This window comes from Mercenaria mercenaria, chromosome 4 (assembly GCF_021730395.1).
Source record: "Mercenaria mercenaria strain notata chromosome 4, MADL_Memer_1, whole genome shotgun sequence".
Taxonomy (NCBI): domain Eukaryota; kingdom Metazoa; phylum Mollusca; class Bivalvia; order Venerida; family Veneridae; genus Mercenaria; species Mercenaria mercenaria.
In genome coordinates, this window is record NC_069364.1 from 36,881,833 (window position 1) to 36,908,285 (window position 26,453).

At 38.3% G+C, this 26,453-nt stretch overlaps 1 protein-coding gene across 1 annotated transcript in view; it reads left to right on the forward strand.

Annotated features, from left to right (window-relative positions):
* Positions 1-25,769, forward strand: part of LOC123552810 (PAX3- and PAX7-binding protein 1-like) — a 102,488-nt gene extending 76,719 nt beyond the window's left edge. The window contains exons 15-19 of the mRNA XM_045342553.2: positions 7,086-7,162; positions 8,632-8,698; positions 18,420-18,566; positions 20,878-21,032; positions 24,058-25,769. Coding sequence (XP_045198488.1) covers positions 7,086-7,162; positions 8,632-8,698; positions 18,420-18,566; positions 20,878-21,032; positions 24,058-24,154 — 543 coding nt within the window. The 3' untranslated portion in view covers positions 24,155-25,769. The remainder of the gene's footprint in view (positions 1-7,085; positions 7,163-8,631; positions 8,699-18,419; positions 18,567-20,877; positions 21,033-24,057) is intronic.
* The last annotated feature ends 684 nt before the right edge of the window (positions 25,770-26,453 follow it).

Genomic DNA, 26,453 nt, shown 5'->3' on the forward strand with positions numbered 1-26,453 from the left:
CCCCCCAACATGCAGAGATACACCCAACATAAAATCAAGCAAAACCCAAATTTTACCAAAGCATGTTCCGGATCTTGGAAAACTATCTCGGGAAAATATCGTCTAACGGACGTGGCTGACCCCCAAAAAACTCAGACAAGCATCAAATGTCAGTATCTAATCAAAATTTTTAGTTTTTATATTAAGAAATAAAGCATACATTAAAATCTGATTTTGAATCTAGAGTGAACAGGTTTCTGGAAACAACCGTACGTTGCATCAAACTTTCCCTATACCTAAAAATTTTAATCTCATTCCCAGTTATACACAGTGTTTGTCATTACTAGATGTAACGCCCACACCTTGCCTCCAAACGAATAAACCAAGCAAGATGCATCGAAATGCAATAAAATTATATACAGACACACCTCTTGGAATACTGAAACAATTTATAAACACCTGATTAACTACCGAACGTTAGATAAAAAAACGTCGATTACCAAGCCACTACAATCTGACACGCGTCCAGGGTTTGTATCTAATCAAATATTTTCAGTTAATGTATTTAGAGTGAAAATATATTGGTATTATTAAATACGGGAGTGTAAACCAGCAGTCCATTTAAGCCCAAATGCCAGTTAGAGACAACTGCATTGAAAAACAGCTGGGCACCGCTTAGAATTATACGACCCCAAACACATCCGTAATTCAGTGTGCTCGCAAGTCATGCAATCACCCCCATAACTACACACAACGTAGTAGGCCCCAGAAAAACTCGGGCCCAAATCAAATGTTAGTATCTAATCAAAATTTTTAGTTGATATATTAAGAATTAAAAACATACTTACTATCCAATTAGAATCAAAACAGTGAACACTTTCCGGAAACAACCGCACGTTTATTAAATTACCATACACCCTGAAGATGTCAACATTTCGCAAGGTCCCATTCTCAGTTAACACAGTGTGCGTCACCACTGGATGTAAGTGCCCATGATTTGCCTTTAAACGAAAGAAACCAAGCAGAGATGCATCGAAATGCACTAAAATCACACAAAGACATCTCGTGGAAATACTGAAGCAATTTACAAAAACCCCGAGTAACTCCTGAACGCCAGAAAAAAAAAAGAAAAAACTCCGTCGATAATCAATTACTGTTAAAAAGACAGGCGTCCGAAATTAGCTTCTAATCAATTATTTTCAGTTAATGTATTTTGAGTGAAAATACATATATTATCAAATACGGGAGTGCAAACCACGGTCCATGATGCCGAAATGTCAGCCAAAGACAACTACATTTAAACACAGCTGGGCACCCCCCTAGAATTATATGACTTCCAAATATAAAATGTAAGCCAGTGTGTGCATAAGTTATGTAAACCTCAAACATATTAAAAACAGTTTTTTAAATGCCAAAAGGAAAGCATGGTACCGTCTTACACTGCAGCATTATAAACTGTCAGATTTAACCAGTGTGCGGCATTACTTGTACTCTTGTTCCTGACTAGATATGGGTTTTTTCTTAAATAAACACCCCCTCACCCCTCAAAAAATAAAAGAATTTGTCTATAAACTCTGTGAAAATATATCACGTTTAACAAAAATAATTTCACGGCTGATCAGTAACTCTCAACCCTTATAATATGACGTTGAAACATGATGACGTCATTTCCTAACTGGGGAAAGATTCGGAAAATAACTATTGTCTGTGTTAATATTCTGGGAAAAAAAAATGCCAGACCGTACGGAACATCATCACCATTGCAACCCCCTCCCCCCTCCGTTCCCAGGCTCGAGTACCCTAACGCAAAACCTCGGCGCCGCGCATCCCTGCCACCTTATCACCAGATGCACAGTGTAAAGGATCGTGTATACGTTGGGGCACCGCCTTCTGATGGTCTTCAGCATGAAACACCTATCATCTGGGAGCTCGACCTCCATTCCCTCCCCCGACCCGTGCTATGCAAAGCCCCACCATTATATAAGGCACCCATATTGATGCACATCACAGGCTGATATGATACAGATCAAAGAATGCAAAAAACAACATACCAAGCCCATTTTGCTTCTATCATTCACCTTTTTTTTAATAAAAACCAGTCAGTCCTGTGATTGTATCCGCATTATAGCCACTATAAACTATATAGTTGGGAGAAGCTGACTACCATATGATACATTCTACTAGGTAAGAAAATAAAACTGTGTGGAGCACAATACATTTATAAATTTATATTGTTCAAAGTAGAACGTATTATACATATTTAGTACCCGGTACAGCCCCCTCCCTCAGAGAAAAACTTTGCTATAGCCTTCACCAAGAGATTACGCGGACTTTTTCAACATTCTATGTTTGTGTATAGGGCGGGTTGACACATAAAGTATGTGCTCTTCACCACTGTACTATGAGTCGTGCAACATCAATTGAAAAATGAAATGAATGAACTGGCACGCAGAAAAGTGCCATTCAAATATTCCACATGAATTGCAAACACAACCAGCCCTGTCCAACTGTATAAAACCAGTTTGGTTAATTCCGAAAGACACCATCAACACATCCCGACATGCACCAAAAGTAGCCCCATGAACTCCCCGGAAACAATACCAGATAAATTTCCCCTTTCGAAGAATTAATGGCAAGTTAAGGCTTTAAAGCGCGCGCAACGCTCCTTGCCTATCCGGCCCGAAACCGAAGCAACCCCCAAACAAAACTGTTCAATGTCTTCTTCAAAGTTTAAAATCTTCCATGAAAAAGTGATTATGAGATTTTGTAAACCATTTGTTTTAAAACATTATTTATTATTCAGTTTTTTGTAAGACCTGGCTGGATCCTTATTGAAGGTTGGGCCCCCAGTTCAACCGTGTAATCACTATGAATATCGTAATGATAAGACAAAAGTGTTATTAGTAATTGGATGACCATCTAATCTGCCTTCTGTTCCCAAAAATATTTTATATTATATGTTTTCATTGGTTACTTGCATTTGATTCAATCAAATCGGGCTGCTGTTTGCCACCCAAAAAACATCTACTGAGTCAACAAGCAATCTATCCATCCTAATATCCATGTGAATCATAAAACAATTCAGGCGGTGAGACCACACCCGAAATCCGAAACCACACTAACCTATATCTCAACCCTAAGACAACAACAACAATCCTCTCCAAATTGTGACAATGCGAAATACTTACCTTAACACAATGAGTGAAACCATTAGGGCACCGCCATAGAACCGTGTAAACTAAAATTCCGAATTCCGAGTATGTATCAAATTTTCGTCCGAATTTTGGACAGAATCTCTAATATTTAAACAATTTCAACGACCAAAAGCTTCTAGATCACCCATTCGTTCAGACCCCCGGTCATACCGTACGAACCTCCCTACTCATATTGAGTTCCTATCCAAATGCCTACTCTTACTGGGTTCCTATCCAAATGCCTACTCATATTGGGTTCCTATCCAAATGCCTACTCATATTGGGTTCCTATCCAAATGCCTACTCATATTGGGTTCCTATCCAAATGCCTACTCATATTGGGTTCCTATCCAAATGCCTACTCATATTGGGTTCCTATCCAGGTGCCTACTCATATTGAGTTCCTATCCAAATGCCTACTCATATTGGGTTCCTATCCAAATGCCTACTCTTACTGGGTTCCTATCCAAATGCCTACTCATATTGGGTTCCTATCCAAATGCCTACTCATATTGGGTTCCTATCCAAATGCCTACTCATATTGGGTTCCTATCCAAATGCCTACTCATATTGGGTTCCTATCCAGATGCCTACTCATATTGGGTTCCTATCCAAATGCCTACTCTTACTGGGTTCCTATCCAGATGCCTACTCATATTGGGTTCCTATCCAGATGCCTACTCATATTGGGTTCCTATCCAGATGCCTACTCATATTGAGTTCCTATCCAAATGCCTACTCTTACTGGGTTCCTATCCAAATGCCTACTCATATTGGGTTCCTATCCAAATGCCTACTCATATTGGGTTCCTATCCAAATGCCTACTCATATTGAGTTCCTATCCAAATGCCTACTCATATTGAGTTCCTATCCAAATGCCTACTCATATTGAGTTCCTATCCAAATGCCTACTCATATTGGGTTCCTATCCAGATGCCTACTCATATTGGGTTCCTATCCAAATGCCTACTCTTACTGGGTTCCTATCCAGATGCCTACTCATATTGAGTTCCTATCCAAATGCCTACTCTTACTGGGTTCCTATCCAAATGCCTACTCATATTGGGTTCCTATCCAAATGCCTACTCTTACTGGGTTCCTATCCAAATGCCTACTCATATTGGGTTCCTATCCAGGTGCCTGCTTATATTGAGTTCCTATCCAAATGCCTACTCATATTGAGTTCCTATCCAAATGCCTACTCATATTGTGTTCCTATCCAAATGCCTACTCATATTGGGTTCCTATCCAAATGCCTACTCATATTGGGTTCCTATCCAAATGCCTACTCATATTGGGTTCCTATCCAAATGCCTACTCATATTGGGTTCCTATCCAAATGCCTACTCATATTGGGTTCCTATCCAAATGCCTACTCATATTGGGTTCCTATCCAAATGCCTACTCATATTGGGTTCCTATCCAAATGCCTGCTTATATTGAGTTCCTATCCAGGTGCCTGCTCATATTGGGTTCCTATCCAGGTGCCTGCTCATATTGGGTTCCTATCCAAATGCCTACTCATATTGGGTTCCTATCCAGGTGCCTGCTCATATTGGGTTCCTATCCAAATGCCTACTCATATTGGGTTCCTATCCAAATGCCGCTTATATTGAGTTTCCTATCCAAATGCCTGCTCAATATGAGTTCCTATCCAGGTGCCTACTCATATTGGGTTCCTATCCAAATGCCTACTCATATTGGGTTCCTATCCAAATGCCTACTCTTACTGGGTTCCTATCCAAATGCCTGCTCATATTGAGTTCCTATCCAGGTGCCTACTCATATTGAGTTCCTATCCAAATGCCTACTCATATTGAGTTCCTATCCAAATGCCTACTCTTACTGGGTTCCTATCCAAATGCCTACTCATATTGAGTTCCTATCCAAATGCCTACTCATATTGGGTTCCTATCCAAATGCCTACTCATATTGGGTTCCTATCCAAATGCCTACTCATATTGGGTTCCTATCCAAATGCCTGCTCATATTGAGTTCCTATCCAGGTGCCTACTCATATTGAGTTCCTATCCAAATGCCTACTCATATTGAGTTCCTATCCAAATGCCTACTCTTACTGGGTTCCTATCCAAATGCCTACTCATATTGAGTTCCTATCCAAATGCCTACTCATATTGGGTTCCTATCCAAATGCCTACTCATATTGAGTTCCTATCCAAATGCCTACTCTTACTGGGTTCCTATCCAAATGCCTACTCATATTGGGTTCCTATCCAAATGCCTACTCATATTGGGTTCCTATCCAAATGCCTACTCATATTGGGTTCCTATCCAAATGCCTACTCTTACTGGGTTCCTATCCAAATGCCTACTCATATTGGGTTCCTATCCAAATGCCTACTCATATTGGGTTCCTATCCAGGTGCCTACTCATATTGAGTTCCTATCCAAATGCCTACTCATATTGAGTTCCTATCCAAATGCCTACTCATATGGGGTTCCTATCCAGGTATCTGCGCATGTTGAGTTCCTATCCAAGTGACTGCTCTTAATGGGTTCCTATCCAGGTTCCTGCTTATGATGTAGTTCCTATCCAGGTGCCTGCTCATATCGGGTTCCTGTCAGATGCCTGCTCATATTGGCTTCCTATCCAGGTGCCTGCTTATATTGAGTTCCTATCCAAATGCCTACTCATATTGGGTTCCTATCCAAATGCCTACTCATATGGGGTTCCTATCCAGGTATCTGCGCATGTTGAGTTCCTATCCAAGTGACTGCTCTTAATGGGTTCCTATCCAGGTTCCTGCTTATGATGTAGTTCCTATCCAGGTGCCTGCTCATATCGGGTTCCTGTCAGATGCCTGCTCATATTGGCTTCCTATCTAGGTGCCTGCTCATATTGAGCTCCTATCCAGATGCCTGCTCTTATGGGGTTCCTATTGAGGTGCCTGCTCATGTTGTAGTTCCTATACAGGTGCCTGCTCATATTTGGTTCCTATCCAGGTGCCTGCTCCTATTGAGTTCCTATCCAAATGCCTGCTTTTGTTGGGGTCTTATCCAGATGCCTGTTGATATAGGTTTCCTATCCAGATACCTGCTCATGTTGTAATTCCTATACAAGTGCCTGCTCATATTGGGGTGCCTGCTCATATTGAGTTCCTATCTAGATGCCTGCTCATATTGAGTTCCTATCCAGATGCCTGCTCACATGGGGTTCCTATCCGGGTGCCTGCTCATGTTGTAGTTTCTATCTAAGTGCCTGCCCATATTGGGTTCCTATCCAGATGCCTGTTCATATGGGTTCCTATCCAGGTACCTGCTCATATTGTAGTTTCTATCCAAGTGCCTGCCCATATTGGGTTCCTATCCAGATGCCTGTTCATATGGGTTTCCTATCCAGGTACCTGCTTATGTTGTAGTTTTTATACAATTGCCTGCTCATATTGGGGTACCTGCTCATATTTAGTTCCTATCCAGATGCCTGCTCATATTGAGTTCCTATCCAAGTGCCTGTCCATATTGAGTTCCTATCCAGATGCCTGCTCATATTGGGTTCCTGTTCCGGTGCCTGCTCATAATGGGTTCCTATCCAGATGCCTGCTCATATGGGGTTCCTATCCATGCGCCTGCTCATGTTGTAATTCCTATCCAGATGCCTGCTCATGCTGGGGTTCCTATCTAGGTGCCTGTTCATGTTGTAGTTCCTATCCAAGTGCCTTCCCATATTGGTTTCCTGTTTTGGTGCCTGTTCATATTTTGATTCTTATCCAGATGCCTGCTTATATTAAGGTTTTTATCCAGGTCCTGCTCATGTTCCTCCAACCTTTCAAGCTGCAATACTGCCATACAGCAATTGCTGTTGATACTAGTTTTAAATCCAACCACAAATTTTCCATTAAACAGCCAGACTGAAGAAAAGAGATAGATATAAACTTCTTCTGTATTTTCAGACTTTGTTAAAATCACTTGTGTTGAGAATGAAGAAAACATTGGATGATGATGTGTTTATGCCCTTATATCCCAAATCGTAAGTACATATCTTTTTTGTGGACCCCAAAATCTTTGGGGGTGGGGCACTTAAGAGTTGCCCTTGTCCGTCCATTTGTCAGTGTCCCAATTTGTGTTGCTCATATCTCAAAAAATATTTGATCAAGAGTCATCAAACCTCACATAATTGTTATTTAGCACAAGAAGCAGTGCACAAGGGGTTTTAATTTGGATCTGACACAGTCAGACCAGAGTTATGGCCCTCGACTTAGTCAAAAATAGGCATAAAAGGGCCTTAGTTTGTGTCGCATGTATCTCAAAAAAGTATAGATTATGGAACATTTCAGGAATATTATTCAGCATGAGAAAGTTGCTAGAGATATCACTCAGTCAGACCAGAGTTATGGCTTGACTTAGTAAAAAGGTATGCATGAACAGGCATAAAAGTTGTGTGGCACATATCTCATACATAGGGTCATGAAACATCATAGGAATATTATTCAGCATGTGAAGTTGCACAAATGAGATTTTGTTCTGGACTTTTATCAGTCAGACCAGAGTTATGGCCCTTGATTGTCAAAAATACGCAGAAATGGGACACAAGTTTGTGTCACATGTATCTCATAAAGTATCTGACTTAAAACATAAAATATTAGGGGATTGTTGTTTGGGATTTCACTCAGTCAGATTGGATTAATGGGCCTTGACTTCGTGAAAAATACACATGAAGTGCTTGTGTTGCATACATCTTAAAACAATCTCTACTACCCATATATATGCGTCAAAATATGGGAAAAACATCTAGAAATATGAGAAAATAAAAGAAATCAATTTCAGGACTGTTAGATGCATGACTGTCTTATCATGCATAGCATTTAACATAGATAGATTACTTTTCCATTGCACTGATATAACATGGACAGGATTAGGATTAACAAACAGTGTTCACTAAACAACTTCACTATATAAACAGATTGTTTCCCTTGTGTAAAGAGGGCTTAGGGTAAGTCTCTTTATCATGTGCATGTCCAAGTACATTGATTTTCAATGGAGTTATGGCCCTTCATTTCTCAAACGTTATGATACTTTGGCTACTTTGCTTTCATCATTGAACTGATTTCACCAAACCTTACAGGAGTTATCAGCAGAGTTGTGGGCCTTTATTTGTAAAATTCTTTGAGGTTTTTAGCTATTTCTGTTGCACCATTGGGCTTAATTTCACCAAGCCTTCAAGTAAATAGGCTAAAGCATAGTTGTGTGTATCATTTGCATGTTCCAGCTTAATGATTTTTTAGAGTTATGGCCCTTGCTTTGTCAAATTCTTTGATTCCCCCCCCCCCCCCCCACACACACACACACACACACACACACAACAAAAAAAACAACACCTAAATGTGAAGTTTGTAATACATAGTTTACACTTTGTAACTCCGCATCTTACAGGTTATGGCATCAATTTCAGGGGACTGTTTGATTTTCATTTGAACCATTTTCTTTATACACTTACAGAGTATTAGAAAACAGAAATGCTGGACCAAGTGTGTTCTTCCACAGACAGTCATGGACTTGTATAAAAGTAAGTTCACGTATATTTCAATGTACTAGTACTTATTCTGTTTAAACAGAATTATTGTCCTCACATTCTTGTTGAATGTCAAACTTTTATTAAGCTGCCAGTCAAGAAGAATGCAACTGTCCGACTGCTGAAGACATGTGGCTGCTTAGTTGAAATCAGAACAAAATGTCCATTTTGAAAGTCAGCACACTGGCTGATTAAAGCAAGCGGCCAATTAAGGCAGGTTCAGCTGAGCAACAGATTTCATCAAATACATTCAGAGATGGAAAACTAAAGCTATCAGAAAACATGCAAACTTTTCAGTGATAGACTTACTTCAAATTCACCATTTTGGGTTTTAAACCATGTTTGAGTTGTTTAATTCTTTCATTGAGGAAAATGTCAACTGGGTGATGGAAGATATGTGGTTCTATCCAAGTGTTTGCCAATGCCTGAACACTGTCCAGATGGGCACTTGATTATCTGTGGTTCTATCCAAGTGTTTGCCAATGCCTGAACACTGTCCAGATGGGCACTTGATTATCTGTGGTTCTATCCAAGTGTTTGCCAATGCCTGAACACTGTCCAGATGGGCACTTGATTATCTGTGGTTCTGTCCAAGTGTTTGCCAATGCCTGAACACTGTCCAGATGGGCACTTGATATATCAAAAGTTCATTTCATAATACCATTAAATATATTTTGGGGGCCTCTGTGGCCGAGTGGTTAAGGTCGCTGACTTGAAATCACTTGCCCCTCACCGATGTGGGTTTGAGCCTCACTCGGGGCATCGAAGTCTTCATGTGAGGAAGCCATCCAGCTGGTTTACGGAAGGTTGGTGGGTCTACCCAGGTGCCCACTTGTGATGAAATAATGCACGGAGGAGCGCCTGGGGTCTTCCTCAACCATCAAAGCTGCAAAGTGGCCATATGACCTAAATTTGTGTCGGTGCGACGTTAAACCCAACCAAAAAAAGATAAAAAAATATATTTGGATATCAAAAGATAAATACATATATAGATATCACAAAATGATTTATGGATATCTGTTGTTTGATTATTAAATATTTTAAACGTCAGTTGTATTTTATGATACATGTATGCTTAATTCATTTTATTTCTATTTTATGATATCCATAGTGATTGTTTGCATATCATAAATTGAATTTAAGATATCATTTAGTAGAATTAAGGATATCATGGAATAATTTGATTTTGTATATATCACAAAATTGGTTTTAGGATATCATTAAATGAACTCTTGATATCTATAATATATGTAAGAAGGTTTTAGGATATATTAAAATCATTTTAATGATATCATAATATAAGCCAAAATTGTGCAGTAGTACAATTGTGTATGAGATATTGAATCCATAGATCCAAATTAAGATATTTTAAAACCAAAGCTTTGTATGATATTTTTAGCTCAATTGAGCAATGCTCAGGTGAGTTTTTCTGATCGATGTCCGGCATCTGTCTGTCTGTCTGTTGTCTGTCCGTCAACATTTAGCTTGTGAATGCGATAGAGGCTGTATTTTTAGCTCGACTATTCGAAGAATAGTCTAGCTATTCTACTCACCCTGGCGTCGGCGTCGGCGTCACACTTTGGTTAAGTTTTTGCATGCAAGTACATACAGCTATCATTTAAAGGCATATAGCTTTGAAACTTATTTATTCTTTTTCTAGGTCAATTACCAACCTCACTGGGTCAAGTTCCATAACTCTAACATGTATTTTGAGCAAATTATGCCCCCTTTTGGACTTAGAAAATTCTGGTTAAAGTTTTACATGCAAGTTACTATCTCCAAAACTAATGCAGATATTGAATTGAAACTTCACATGTGTCTTCGGGGTTATAAAACTAGTTGATAGCACCAAGTCCCATAACTCTGACCTTCATTTTGGGCAAATTATGCCCCCTTTTGGACTTAGAAAATTCTGGTTAAAGTTTTGCGTGCAAGTACATACAGCTATTACTAAAAGGCATATAGATTTGAAACTTATTTTTTCTTTTTCTAGATCAATTACCTACCTCACTGGGTCAAGTCCCATAACTCTGACATGTATTTTTGGCAAATTATGCCCCCTTTTGGACTTAGAAAATCCTGGTTAAAGTTTTACATGCAAGTAACTATCTCAAAACTACTACAGATATTGAATTGAAACTTCACATGTGTCTTCGGGGTTATAGAACTAGTTGATAGCACCAAGTCCCATAACTCTGACATGTATTTTGGGCAAATTATGCCCCCTTATGGACTTAGAAAATCCTGGTTAAAGTTTTGCGTGCAAGTACATACAGCTATTACCAAAAGGCATATAGCTTTGAAACTTATTGATTCTTTTTCTAGGTCAATTACCAGCCTCACTGGGTCAAGTTCCATAGCTCTTAACATGTATTTTGAGCAAATTATGTCCCCTTTTGGACTTAGAAAATTCTGGTTAAAGTTTTACATGCAAGTTACTATTCCCAAAACTAATGCAGATATTGAATTGAAACTTAACATGTTTCTTCGGGGTTATAAAACTAGTTGATAACATCAAGTCCAATAACTCTGATATCTATTTTGTTCAAATTATGTCCCCCTTTCGAACTTAAAACTCTTTTGATATTTAACATTTTGGGTAATAATTTCCTGCTTCTGTGACAATATTTCGAATAGTCGAGCTTGGCTGTCTTACGGACAGCTCTTGTTCAATTAATCTTCAGGAGTGTTGGTCAGAATGATAACCTTGATGAAATCTAGGCCCAGTTTGAAAATGGGTCATCTCGGGTCAAAAACTAGGTCACTAGGTCAAATCAAAGAAAAACCTTGTGTATGCGATAGAGGCTGTATTTTTCAGTTGATCTTCATGAATATTAGTCAGAATGATTGCCTTGATGAAATCTAGGCCGAGTTCGAAAATGGATCATCTCGGATCAAAAACTAGGTCACTAGGTCAAATCAAAGAAAAACCTTGTGTATGCGATAGAGGCAGTATTTTTCAATTAATTTTCATGAATATTGGTCAGAATGATAACCTTGATGAAATCTAGGCCAAATTCTAAAATGGGTCATCTCGGGTCAAAAACTAGGTCACTAGGTCAAATCAAAGAAAAACCTTGTGTATGCGATAGAGGCTGTATTTTTAGCTCACCTGAGCAATGCTCAGGTGAGTTTTTCTGATCGCTCGATGTCCGTCGTCCGTCGTCTGTCGTCTGTCAACATTTAGCTTGTGTATGCGATAGAGGCTGTATTTTTCAATTAATCTTCATGAATATTGGTCAGAATGACAGGGCGTCAAGTTACCTATATTTACCTATATTTTCCTATATTTTAGCCCTCTACCTATAATAACCTATAAAATCCTATATTTTGCCAAAATACCTATAAATACCTATAATCTGGAAATTTTGTGGTAAGCAAGGAATACAAAGGTCATTCAAACCATTAAAAAAGAAGTAATTCTATGATAATTGAGTTTATAAATATGCTGTTACCTTTTAGGCATTGAAATTTGTATTCCTTTCAGGTGTAGCGACCAAGCCCAGCCCAGCTTTAGGAAAGCTTTAAGTAATGGAAGTTCTTTTTTCAGTTGGATTATTTTCCATTTCTTAAAGCTTTCATGTATAAAAATGTGAATCGAAAATGCACATGTTTTTATTTTGTTTTCAGAATAAGCCTTAATGTTTCATAATTAAGCCTCATAATGCCTACTAATAAGAGTCAGTTTCGAGATAGGTGGCTATCAGAAGTAGATGTATGAAACTGTTTTAATTTTGTTCTGTAGATGGTTTGATTATAATTGTTTTCTTTTTCATTCATGTACAAATGCAGGCTCATCACCATATTTTATACTTGTATTAACAATGTACTGATATATGTTGTTAGCAATATGGCTTGGTTTGCCTAATTCCCTGTTAAACTGATTTGAGTACCAGTATTGGTAAAGTTTTGTCTGTTGATGAATTAATAGTTTATTATGAAAGTAAGATATATGTTAAAATGTTATTTGTTTAAAATCTTAAAAGTAGCCACTTTTTCTGTTACTTTGTATTTTATGTTTAATAAAAGAGAGTGCTGGTGGTGGTGGAGGAGGATAAAACACTTGTCTGACTTGTTTTCTTCATTATAAGCAACCTATATAATCCTATATTTCTGGCCCCCAAATACCTATATTTCAGGATCCTACCTATATTTTTGACTCCCAAAAGCACTTGACGCCCTGGAATGATAACCTTGATGAAATCTAGGCCGAGTTCGAAAATGGGTCATCTCGGGTCAAAAACTAGGTCACTAGGTCAAATCAAAGAAAAACCTTGTGTATGCGATAGAGGCTGTATTTTTCATTTAATCTTCATGAATTTTGGTCAGAATGATAACTTTGATGAAATCTAAGCCGAGTTCGAAAATGGGTCATCTCGGGTCAAAAACTAGGTCACTAGGTCAAATCAAAGAAAAACCTTGTGTATGCGATAGAGGCGGTATTTTTCAATTAATCTTCATGAATATTGGTCAGAATGATAACCTTGATGAAATCTAAGCCGAGTTCGAAAATGGGTCATCTCGGGTCAAAAACTAGGTCACTAGGTCAAATCAAAGAAAAACCTTGTGTATGCGATAGAGGCTGTATTTTTCAATTCTTCTTCATGAATATTGGTCAGAATGATAACCTTGATGAAATCTAGGCCGAGTTCGAAAATGGGTCATCTCGGGTCAAAAACTAGGTCACTAGGTCAAATCAAAGAAAAACCTTGTGTATGCGATAGAGGCTGTATTTTTCAATTGATCTTCATGAATTTTGGTCAGAATGATTGCCTTGATGAAATCTAGGCCGAGTTCGAAAATGGGTCATCTCAGGTCAAAAACTAGGTCACTAGGTCAAATCAAAGAAAAACCTTGTGTATGCGATAGAGGCGGTATTTTTCAATTGATCTTCATGAATTTTGGTCAGAATGATTACCTTGATGAAATTTAGACCAAGTTTGAAAATAGGTCATCTCGGGTCAAAAACTAGGTCACTAGGTCATATCACGTAAAAACCTTGTGTATGCGATAGAGGCTGTATTTTTCAATTGATCTTCATGAATTTTGGTCAGAATTATTACCTTGATGAAATTTAGACCAAGTTCGAAAATAGGTCATCTGGGGTCAAAAACTAGGTCACTAGGTCAAATCAAAGAAAAACCTTGTGTATGCAGTAGAGGCTGTATTTTTCAACTAATCTTCATGAAATTTAGCCAGAATGATAACCTTGATAAAATCTAGGCCATGTTCGAAAATGGGTCATCTCGGTCAAAAACTAGGTCCACTAGGTCAAATCGAGGAAAAACATTGTGTATGCAATAGAGGATGTATTTTTCAATTGATCTGTATGAAATTTGGTCAGAATGATTGTCTTGATGAAATCTAGGTCGATTTTGAATATGGGTTATCTGAGGTCAAAAACTAGGTCACTAGGTCAAATTAAAGAAAAATCTTGTGTATGCGATAGAGACTGTTTTTTTCAATTGATTTTTATGAAATTTGGTCAGGTTGATTGCCTTAATGAAATCTAGGTCGAATTTGAATATGGGTCATCTGAGGTCAAAAACTAGGTCACTTGGTCAAATCAAAGAAAAAACTTCTGTATGTGATAGAGGCTGTATTTTTCAGTTGATCTTCATGAATTTTGGTCAGAATGATTGCCTTGATAAAATCTAGGTCGAGTTTGAACATGGGTCATCTAGGGTCAAAAACTAGGTCATATCTAAGAAAATGCTTGTTTTATCGCAAGAGACCAATTTTTTGGTCCAATCTTAATGAAAATTGGTCAGAATATTTGTTTCCTTGAAATCACTAGGTCAAACATGTTTTACACTGTTATGGAGTGTTTCTTAGGTGAGCGACCTAGGGCCATCTTGGCCCTCTTGTTTAATTATTCTTCATGAATATTGGTCAGAATGATAACCTTGATAAAATCTAGGCCGAGTTCGAAAATGGGTCATCTCGGGTCAAAAACAAGGTCACTAGTTCAAATCAAAGAAAACCCTTGTGTATGCGCTAGAGGCTGTATTTTTCAATTGATCTTCATGAATATTGGTCAGAATGATTGCCTTGATGAAATCTAGGCCGAGTTCGAAAATGGGTCATCTCGGGTCAAAAACTAGGTCACTAGGCCAAATCAAAGAAAAACCTTGTGTAAGCGATAGAGGCAGTATTTTTCAATTGATCTTCATGAATTTTGGTCAGAATGATTACCTTGATGAAATCTAGGCCGAGTTCGAAAATTGGTCATCTGGGATCAAAAATTAGGTCACTAGATCAAATCAAGGAAAAACCTTGTGTATGCGATAGAGGCTGTATTTTTCAATTGATCTTCATGAATTTTGGTCAGAATGCTTATCTTGATAAAATCTAGGCTGAGTTCGAAAATGGGTCATCTGGGGTCAAAAACTAGGTCACTAGGTCAAATCGAAGAAAAACATTGTGTATGCAATAGAGGATGTATTTTTCAATTGATCTTCATGAAATTTGGTCAGAGTGATTGCCTTGATGAAATCTAGGTCGAGTTTGAATATGGGTTATCTGAGGTCAAAGACTAGGTCACTAGGTCAAATTAAAGAAAAATCTTGTGTATTCGATAGACTGTTTTTTTTTCAATTGATTTTTATGAAATTTGGTCAGGATGATTGCCTTGATGAAATCTAGGTCGAATTTGAATATGGGTCATCTGAGGTCAAAAACTAGGTCACTTGGTCAAATCAAAGAAAAAACTTGTGTATGTGATAGAGGCTGTATTTTTCAATTGATCGTCATGAATTTTGGTCAGAATGATTGCCTTGATAAAATCTAGGTCGAGTTTGAACATGGGTCATCTAGGATCAAAAACTAGGTCATATTTAAGAAAATGCTTGTTTTATCGCAAGAGACCAATTTTTTGGTCCAGTCTTAATGAAAATTGGTCAGAATATTTGTATCCATGAAATCACTAGGTCAAACATGTTTTACACTGTTATGGTGTGTTTCTTAGGTGAGCGACCTAGGGCCATCTTGGCCCTCTTGTTACCTCTTTGTGCTCAGGGTGAGCTATTGTGATCACTTACCGTCCGGCGTCCATCTGTTCAGCGTCTGTCCGTCCACACTTTCCTTTAAGCAGCATCTCCTTCTTAACCACCAGGCCAATTTTGATGAAACTTCACAGGGATGTTTCTTGGATGGTCTTCTTTAAAAAGTTTTCAAAGAGTTGAATTCCATACAGAACTCTGGTTGCCATGGCAACCGAAATGAAAAACATTGAAAATCTTCTTGTCCAAAACCACAGGGCCTAGGGCTTTGATATTTGGCGTGTAGCATCACCTAGTGATACTCTTCCAAGATAATTCAAATTATTCCCCTAGGTTCAAATATGGCCCTGCCCTGGGCGTCATATGGTTTACTTAGACTGTTAAAGGGAAAACTTTGAAAATCTTTTTGTCCAAAACCACAGGGTCTAGAGCGTTGATATTTGGTATGTAGTATCATCTTGTGGTCCTCTACCAAGATTATTCAAATTTATCTCCGTATGGTCAAATATGGCCCCGCCATGGGGGTCACAAAGGTAGTGGGCCTCTACCATGATTGTTCAGATTATTAATCCCCCGCCGTGGCGGAGGGATTATAGGAATGGTCTGCGTCCGTCCTTCCGTCCGTAACAAATTCGTGTCCGGTCCATATCTCCTAAACCCCTTGAAGGATTTTCATGAAACTTGGGTCAAATGATCACCTCATCAAGACGATGTGCAGAACCCATGAGTCAGCCTTGTCGGTTCAAGGTCAAGGTCACAACTCAAGGTCAAAGGTTTGAGCCTGCCATTTTGTGTACGTCTATATCTCCTAAACCCCTTGAAGGAATTTTATAAAACTTGGGTCAAATGATCACCTCATCAAGACGATGTGCAGAACCCATGAGTCAGCCATGCCTGCTCAAGGTCAAGGTCACAACTCAAGGTCAAATGTTTGAGCCTTCCATTTTGTGTCCGCTCTATATCTCTTAAACCCCTTGAAGGAATTTTATAATACTTGGGTCAAATGATCAACTCATCAAGACGATGTGCAGAACCCATGAGTCAGTCATGCCGGCTCAAGGTCAAGGTCACAACTTAGGGTCAAAGGTTTGAACCTTCCATTTTGTGTCCGCTCTGTATCTCCTAAACCCCTTGAATGATTTTCATCAAACTTGGGTCAAACGATCACCTCATCAAGGCGATGTGCAGAACTTATGAGTCAGCCATGTCAGCTCAAGGTCAAGGTCACAACTGAAGGTCAAAGGTTTGAGCCTTCCATTTTGTGTCCACTCTATATCTCCTAAACCCCTTGAAGGAATTTTATAAAACCTTGGTCAAATGATTACCTCATCAAGACGATGTGCAGAAATTATGAGTCAACCATGCCAGCTCAAGGTCAAGGTCACAACTAAGGGTCGAAGGTTTGAGCCTTCCATTTGGTGTCCACTCTGTATCTCCTTAACCCCATGAAGGGTTTTTATCAAACTTTGGTCAAATGATCACCTCATCAAGAACTCATGAGTCAGCCATGTCAACTCAAGGTCAAGGTCACAACTGTAGGTCAAAGGTTTCAGCTCTGTATCTCCTAAACCCCTTGAAGGATTTTCATGAAACTCTGGTCAAATGATCACCTCATCAAGACGTTGTGCAGAATTCATGAGTCAGCCGTGTCAGTTCAAGATCAAGGTCACAGCTAAAATCAAAGGTTTTACCCTTTCACTATCCATAGCAGTGGCGGGGGATTTAGCTGTCTTTCAGACTGCCTTGTATCACTAGGGTCAAATATGGCTGGGGTCAGTGGTTTATATAGACTTATATAGTGAAAAACTTTGAAAATCTTTTTGGCCATAACCACAGGGGTTAGGGCTTCGATATTTTTTATGTAGCAATACCTAGACTAGTGGGCCTCTACCAAGATTGTTCAAATTATATCACTAGGGTTCAAATATGGCTCCGCCCTAGGGTCAATGGTTTATATAGATGTACATAGGGAAAAACTTCAAAAATCTTTTTATCCAAAACCACAGGGCCTAGGTCTTTGGTATTTTGTATGTAGCATCATCATGTGGTCCTCTACCAAGATTGTTCAAATTTTCCTCCTAGGGTCAAATATGGCCCCGCCCTGGGGGTCGCATGATTTATATAGACTTATATAGGGAAAACTTTGAAAATCTTGTACAAAATCACATGGCCTAGAGCTTTGATATTTGGTATGTAGCATTATGTAGTACTCCTATACCAAGATTGCTCAAATTATCCCCTGGGGTTAAAACTGGCCCGCCCTGGGGTGGGGGGCTCATGGTTTAAATAGACTTTTAAAGGGAAAAACCTTTTAAAAAAAATTTTCTCTCAAACCATAAGGCCCAGAGCTTAAGATACTGAGTATGTTGCATGCTCTAATGGTTCTCTACCAAGATTGTTCAAATCATGACCCTGGGGTCAATATATACCATGCCCGAGAGGTCCCTTGTTTAACATTGACTTATATAGGAAAAATTTTATTATCAACTGACAACATGTGAAGTTTTGAACCCACACCCAGTCACCCCCCACTGACCTGGTCACACCCTTGTCCCCCTCTTCCCCCCCCCCCCCCCCCCCCCCAACACACACAATTTTTCTTTTCTTTTCAGTATTTATTAGTAACTTAAATTTTCAAGCAAGCAGCTAAACTCGAGTGAGCACTCTAGGGCTATCATGGCCCTCTTTTAATAGATTTGTTCTGTATTTTTCAGTTGTTAGGGCATTTTCTGTCCTGGGATGGTATAATCTCACGGAAGGTATTACAGGGACTAGCTCTAGATGGTCTCCTCAATAGATATATACTTCTCGGTCTACAGACTGCTCCCTTCAACCAGGAAACTCTACTCAAATGTCAAACTGTAAGAATCTTCAGTATTTCTAATTTATTTAATATGCCCCTCTTCAAAAAAGAGGCATATGTTTTTATTATCGAAGGCAAGAGGATAGAGTTTTGGTTTTTAGCTCATCTGATTTTTTGAAAAAAAATGATGAGTTATTGTCATCACTTCAGCGGTTGTCGGCGTCGGCGTTGCCTGGTTAAGTTTTATGTTTAGGTCACCTTTTCTCCTAAACTATCAAAGCTATTGCTTTGAAACTTGGAATACTTGTTCACCATCATAAGCTGACCCTGTATAGCAAGAAACATAACTCCATCTTGCTTTTTGCAAGATTTATGGCCCCTTTTGTACTTAGAAAATATCAGATTTCTTGGTTAAGTTTTATGTTTAGGTCAACTTTTCTCCTAAACTATCAAAGCTATTGCTTTGAAACTTGGAATACTTGTTCACCATCATAAGCTGACCCTGTACATCAAGAAACATAACTCCATCTTGCTTTTTGCAAGATTTATTGCCCCTTTTGGACTTAGAAAATCAGTTTTCTTGGTTAAGTTTTATGTTTAGGTCAGCTTTTATCCTAAACTATCAAAGCTATTGCTTTAAAACTTGCAACACTTGTTGACCATCATAAGTTGACCCTGTACAGCAAGAAACATAACTCCATCCTGCTTTTTGCAAGATTTATGGCCCCTTTTGGACTTAGAAAATATCAGATTTCTTGGTTAAGTTTTATGTTTAGGTCAACTTTTTCTCTTAAACTATCAAAGCTATTGCTTTGAAACTTGCAACACTTGTTGACCATCATAAGCTGACCCTGTACAGCAAGCAACATAACTCCATCCTGCTTTTTGCAATAATTATTGCCCTTTTTGGACTTAGAAAATAATTTTCTTGGTTGAGTATTATGTTTATGTCAACTTTTCTCATAAACTATCAAAGCTATTGCTTTAAAACAGTTTTTCACCGTCATAAGTGGACACTGAACATCAAGAGACATAACTCTAACCTGCTTTTTGCAAGAATGATAGCCCTTTTTAGACTTAGAAAATCATGGGTAGGACAATATTTCTATTACACAAAAAAAATCAGATGAGCGTCAGCACCCGCAAGGCGGTGCTCTTGTTTACGTCTGTCTGAAGTTATATCTGTGACATGGTTTGAAGTACTTAAATAAAACATGATAGAAATGATAACTACTGTAGGGAAATGCCAACCTGCAAGTTTCAGTCAAGACCAGCTTTGTGGCTCTTTGTACTTGTATATATATTACATAGTTATATAGTGTATTTATTCCATTTTCTGTCTATGCTGAGTCATATGTCAGACATAGTTGGAAGAATTACAGTAAAACTTGGTAGAAATGTTAATTGCTTTAGGGCAATTCGGCCCTGCAAGTTTTCAATCAGATTGGTATAGGAAGACAAGATTTTTGGCTCTTTGTAATTATATATGTTGTAGATATATTTGTATTAGCTCTGAGCCAGTTGTTTAATCCACACTTTTTAGCCCACCTGAGCCAAATGCCCAAGGTGAGCTTTTGTGACTGCTTAATGTCTGTCATGCATCGTCCGTCTGTCAACAATTTCTTGTCTGCAAGATAGTGGTTTCCTTTATGATTTGATTTTAACCAAACTTGCACACAAGTTGTATGACCATAAGATCTTGATCTCTTACTTGAACTTGCCATATCCCACCATGGGTTCCAGAGTTACAGCTCCTGAAAAGGCAAAAATCGGCCATTTTGGTCTTGTCTGCATGATAGTGGTTTTATTGATGATTTGATTTAACCAAACTTTCCTTTCTTGAACTAGCCATATTCTGGTTCTAGAGAATACGGCCCCTGAAAGGGCCAGAAATTTGCTATTTTGGTCTTGTCTGCACAATAGCAGTTTCATTTATGATTTGATTTTAACCAAACTTGCACACATCTTGTATCACCAAAAGATCTTGGTTCCTTTGCGGAACCAGCCATATCCCATAATGGGTTCCAGAGTAACAGCCCCTGAAAGGGCAAAAATTTGTCTGCACTATAGTGGTTTCATTTATGATTTGTTTTTAACCAACTTTGCACACAGCTGGTATCACCATAATATCACGGTTTCTTTCTTGAACCAGACATATTCCGTTATGGGTTATAGAGCAACGGCCCCTGAAAGAGCCAGAAATTTGCTATTTTGGTCTTGTCTGTAATTTCAATTCGTCACTCCTGTGACAGCTCTAGTTAAATTTAACGGTGTGAGATTACTTTGAAATTGAAATGTTATGAAGAACTAAAACATGATAAATATAGTGTTAGTTATCATATAAATGCAATTAGCTATGCATATTCCAGATTGTTTCCACTTTGCCAAAGCAATGGTTTGAAGATTTAAATGAAGACAAGACAATTATGCAGCTAGAAAGTCTGTGTCGGTTTCTTATGTATGCTGCACAGTTACTTGACAAAGCATGTGGCACTGCATCTGATTTACAAAGGAAAGAGCTCAAGTAAGTATTGTTGTTGTATAATTTTACTGCTAGTTTGATTACAACAAACATATTTGAAGCCTAACAGCCCTTTTAATATACCTGCTAAGCATAGCTATATAAACATGCAACACACAGCCTATATTTGAATCTTCGTTAAGATATGCTTGATCGTTTAACTTTGTTGGGGGCATGTCCGTCCGTTCGTCCTTCCGAGAATGTTGTCGCGCCTAGCTCCAAAAGTATTTGACGTAGAGTCACAAAACTTTACAGGAATGTTGGTCAGCATGTGTAGTTGTGCACCTGGGGTTTTGCGTCTGGATTCATTCAGTCGTGTAGGAGTTATGGCCCCTGACTTAGTAAAAACTTGGTCATTTTAATGTTGTGTCGCTCGTAGCTCCAAAAGTATTTGACCTAGGGTCACTAAAGTTTACAGGAATGTTGGTCAGTATGTGTAGTTGTGTACCTGGGGTTTCGCGTCCGGATTCATTCAGTCTTGTAGGAGTTATGGCCCCTGACTTAGTTAAAAATTGGTCATTTTAATTTTGTGTCGCGCGTAACTCCAAAAGTATTTGACCTAGAGTCACCAAAGTTTACAGGAATGTTGGTCAGCATGGGCAGTTGTGCACCTGGGGTTTTGCATCTGGATTCATTCAGTATTTAAGGAGTTATGGCCCCTGACCTAGGAAAAAATTTATGTCCTTTGTCATGTAGCGGGGGCATCTGTGTCCCATGGACACATTTCTAGTTTTTGTAACAAAATAGGTTCCACCTCTACTTCCATTATTTGCTGTTTTTACCCATTTTTCTTTGATAAGTACTTACACAAAAAAAATGTCTTTTTTGTGCCCCCAAAATTTGGGGGGAGGGGGCACATAGAATTGCCTTTGTCCATCAGTCTGTTGTTGTTCATATCTCAAAAGGTATTTGACCAAGAGTCATCAAACCTCACAGAATTGTTATTCAACATGGGAAGGGTTTTAATTTGGATCACACACAGATCAGAGTTATGGCCCTTAATAAAAAAAAATACGCATAAGAAGGGCCTAATGTATGTATAATATGTATAAAGTATATAAAAATGTATAATAATGCATGTATCTCAAAAATTATGTAACCCAGTATTATTAAACATAACAAGATCATTATTATTCAGCATGTAAAGTTGTGCATCTTGAATTTTGTTACAGATATCACTCAGTCAGACCAGAGTTATGGCCCTTGACTTAGTAAGAAAATAAGCATAAAAAGGCATAAAAGTTGTGTTGCACATATCTCAAAAAGTATATGACATAGGGTCATGAAACATCATAGGAATATTATATAGCATGTGAAGTTGTGCACTTGGGATTTTGTTCAGGATTTGTATTGGTCAGACTAGAGTTACGGCCCTTCATTGTCAAATATATGTATAATTTGGATTCAAGTTTGTGTCACATGTATCTCAGCTTAGTCATGTAACATTAGGGGATTGTTATATAGCATGTGAAGTTGCACACCTGATGTTCTGTTTGGGATTTCACTGAAGCAGATTAGAGTTATGGTCCTTGATTTTATTAAAAATACACATAAAGTGCTTGAGCTGCATAAAAAATCACCTAGAGTCATGAAACCATGTAGGAATATTAACCAGCATGTAAATTTGTGCACCTGTGTTTTTTTTTCACATAACACCAGAGTTATGGCCCTTGACTAAGTCAGTAAACAAAAGTTTGTGCCGCATGTATGTCAAAATGTACTTTACCTAGAGTCATAAAACATTAGAGGATTGTTTTATAGCCTGTGAAGTTTTGCACCAGATGTTCAGTTCTTTTCTGTTTCATTTAAAAACATGGACACCAAAGGGTGAGGCTATGGTTATATGGAAAAGTTGGAAATTCTTCTCCGAAACCTCGTGTTTGATTTCAAAACTATTTGACAGCAAAGTTTCTTGAGTGACCTACTAAATTTCTTCAGATCTTGTCTTTTTGTTTAAAAGCATGGTTGTACAGGTGTGGGGTTACATTGTAGTTCTCCCTGTATGGGTATATAGAAAAGTATAAAAATGTCCTCTTCTCTCAAACCATTTGCTTGACCAGAGTAATTACCCTTGTCTTAGTCAAAATTATACATAAAAGGGCATGAAAGTTTTTGTCTGGGCAGATCTTGTAACCTATTTGACTTTGGGTCATGAAACATTATAGGAATATTATTTAACATGTGAAGTTTTGTTTGAGATTTATGTTGATCAGACTAGAGTTATGGCCCTTGATTTAGTAAAAAAAAATATGCATGAAAGGACATATAAGTATGTATTGCATATATCTCACAGTGTTTTACTTCCGAGTCGTAAAACATGAAAGAATTGTTACATAGCATGTGAAGTTGAGCACCTAATGTTCTGTTTGCCGTTCCACTCAGCTACACCAGAGTTATGGTCCTTGACTTTGTGGAAAATACACATAAAGCACATAAATGTTTGTGTGGCATATATCTTAAAAATATTTCACCTAGAAACATGAAACCATGTACAGTGACAGGAAGTGTGGGCACCAGTTTCCTGTGGATACACATCTACTTTTGACTTTCAGTATCTTGTGTTTCCTGATACTGTCTCAAACATAAGCATCCTCTCCTCATCCCCTTGCTCATATTTCCCAACTCACCATTCTATCCACACACATCACATTTACTACCCTCCTCAACCCCACTCCTTAAGCATACAACAAATCTTCCTGTAAAACACTTGCCCTGTTACAGACATTTTCCTTGCTTGACCTTTATGCAAGCTATGTAACTGGGGTGAGCGATCTAGTGCCATCATGGCCCTCTTGTTTAAAGCAGAACATGATGGCGTGATGCAGTTTGAAAACCTACTTTACTTGGAATTTCCACGTCCTTTATGTCAGTTTAAAAAACGTAGGAAGTAATTTGGATGCAAATAATTAGATTATTATACATCCAAACTCCAGCTTGTATTTTATTAACTGATAAATTATCGGAACATATTTATTATTTCTGAAGTACTGTTTAATATTTTCACAACTGGTTTTTTTTTTTTTTACAGAGAACAGTTGAAACAGATCAGTAAACTGTTGATCAACATACATGCCCTGGAACACGCCATGAAACTTTCAGAACTCTACAGTCTTACTGCTAAATGACAAATAATTCATGATTGAATGAAACAGACCATGAAATTCTCATCACTCTGTATGGTGCTTATGGCAAATAATGGATGGTTGAACAGAACATGCCATGAATTATCCAGGCACTGCAGACTTAACAGCATGTGTAAATGATGATTGAATGGTACACACACACAAAAGCTGTAGGAACTGTACAGTTTACCGCTTAATTTCAAATACCTGATGATTGGATGAAACATTCCCTTTTTAAGATGTAAAGACTTCTTGCTACATCTGTATGCTGCAGTGGAAAATGTAATGAGGATTTGTTTGTACAAAATAGCTGCTGATTGACTGAAACATAGTAATTGAATGGAGAACACCTTAAATTTATTAAGAGTTGTAAAGTGTTACTTCTTAATGACAGATAAGATATGGTTATTTAATGAATCTTCCAAAACTGTTCCAAAAAAGTAATAGACAGTGGTAAACTGCTAAGGAAATAATTTACTGATTTTTATGCCCCCAAAGGCATTTATCAAGGGATTTGAAAAGAATTTGACAAAAATGTTAACTGTGTGTGGTCCATAACTGCCATCCATGAAGGGATTTTGAAATAACTTGGCATAAGTGTTTACCATAATGAGACGACATGTCTTGTGCAAGACCCAGACCCCTAGTTCCAAGGTCAAGGTCACACTTAGAAGTCAAAGGTTAACAGGGTCTGTTTCGTGTCCGGTTCATAACTCTGCCATTCATCAAGGGATTTTAAAATTACTTGGCATAAATGTTCCCAGATCCTTAGCTCTACGGTCACGGTCACACTTAGAGGTTAAAGGCTAACATGGTCAGTTTCTTGTCAGGTCCATAACTCTGCCATCGATGAAGAAATTTTAAAATTATTTGGCATAAATGTTCCTTATATTCAGATGACATGTCTTGTGCAAGACCCAAACCCCTAGCTCCAAGATCAAGATCACACTAAGGAGTCAAAGGTGTTTTTTGTCAACTCTATAATCTGCCATTTATCAAGGGATTTGAAAATAATTTGGCACAAATGTTGACCATATTTAGAAAGTGTGTTGCGCTTATGACCTGGGTCTCGAGTCAAGGTCACGAAATGATGTGTGATTTTTTTGCGTAGACAACTATAGCATTATTGCGATGCTTCAGGGGCTTTTGTCAGTAATAGTGACAGGTCTTCTCTTTTTTTGCTGTTTTTTTACAGCTGAATGCAGGCTGTTTCCCCTAGCCAAAATTGGCCATATTTCCCCTAAAATTGTTCTAATTTCCCTTAAGGCAGGTCATATTTTCCCCTTGGAATTTAAAGAAAATGTTCCATAGTATGCATAGTGAATGATTGTACCAAAGCCAGCATTTATATTTTTCAACACCAATTACCCCCATGTTACTTCAAATTTACAACTCGTGCAGCTGTTATGGACTGATATTTATGTCACACTATGTTTACTTCTCATCAGGTGCCAAGTTCATAAGGACATTGGCATCAGTTCTTGTAAATAGATACTGTGCCTGTTACCATGAAAATCAAATTATTTTGATTTTCCCCTTTTTGGGGGTTTATTGCACCATATTTTCCCCTTCAGAAAGCCACAGGTTGTTTTAGAAAATAAAAAAAAATCACTGTTAACTTGTTTCTTCTTACAGCTGCAAGACGTACGGTTACATGTTGATGTAGAATGTTAGAATAAATATAGAGAGCCATTACTTAAGTTAGCATAACATTAAATTGTGCCCCAGGAGACTTTGGGGGTGGGGGCACTTAGATTTGCTCTTGTCTGTTCGAATTTGTGTCAGGCCTATCTCAAAAGATATTTGACTTAGAGTCATTAAACATCACAGGATTGTTATTCAGCATAATTTTTGTTGAGCCCTCTTGCGGCTGCAAAGACATAATTGTCCAAACTGCAGTTCGGTGTATGTGCGTCCATCCGTCCGGATTAGTTTGTCCGGACCATAACTTTGACATGCATGGAGCAATCTTGTGTATATTTGGCATGAATGTTAACCTCAGTCAGACGGAGTGTCATGCGCAAACCCAAGGTTCCTGTCTCAAAGGTCAAGGTCAGATATTGCCCGGTCCATAACTTTAACTTGCATGGAGCAATCTTGTGTATATTTGGCATGAATGTTGACCTCAGTGAGACAGAGTGACATGCCCAAACCCCAGGTTCCTATCCCAAAGGTCAAGGTCACAATTGGAGGTCAAAGGTCATGTCAGATCTCATCTGGTCCATAACTTTGACGTTCATTGAGGAATCTTGTTTATATTTGGCATGAATGTTTAACTCAAAGAGACTGACTCTATCCCAAA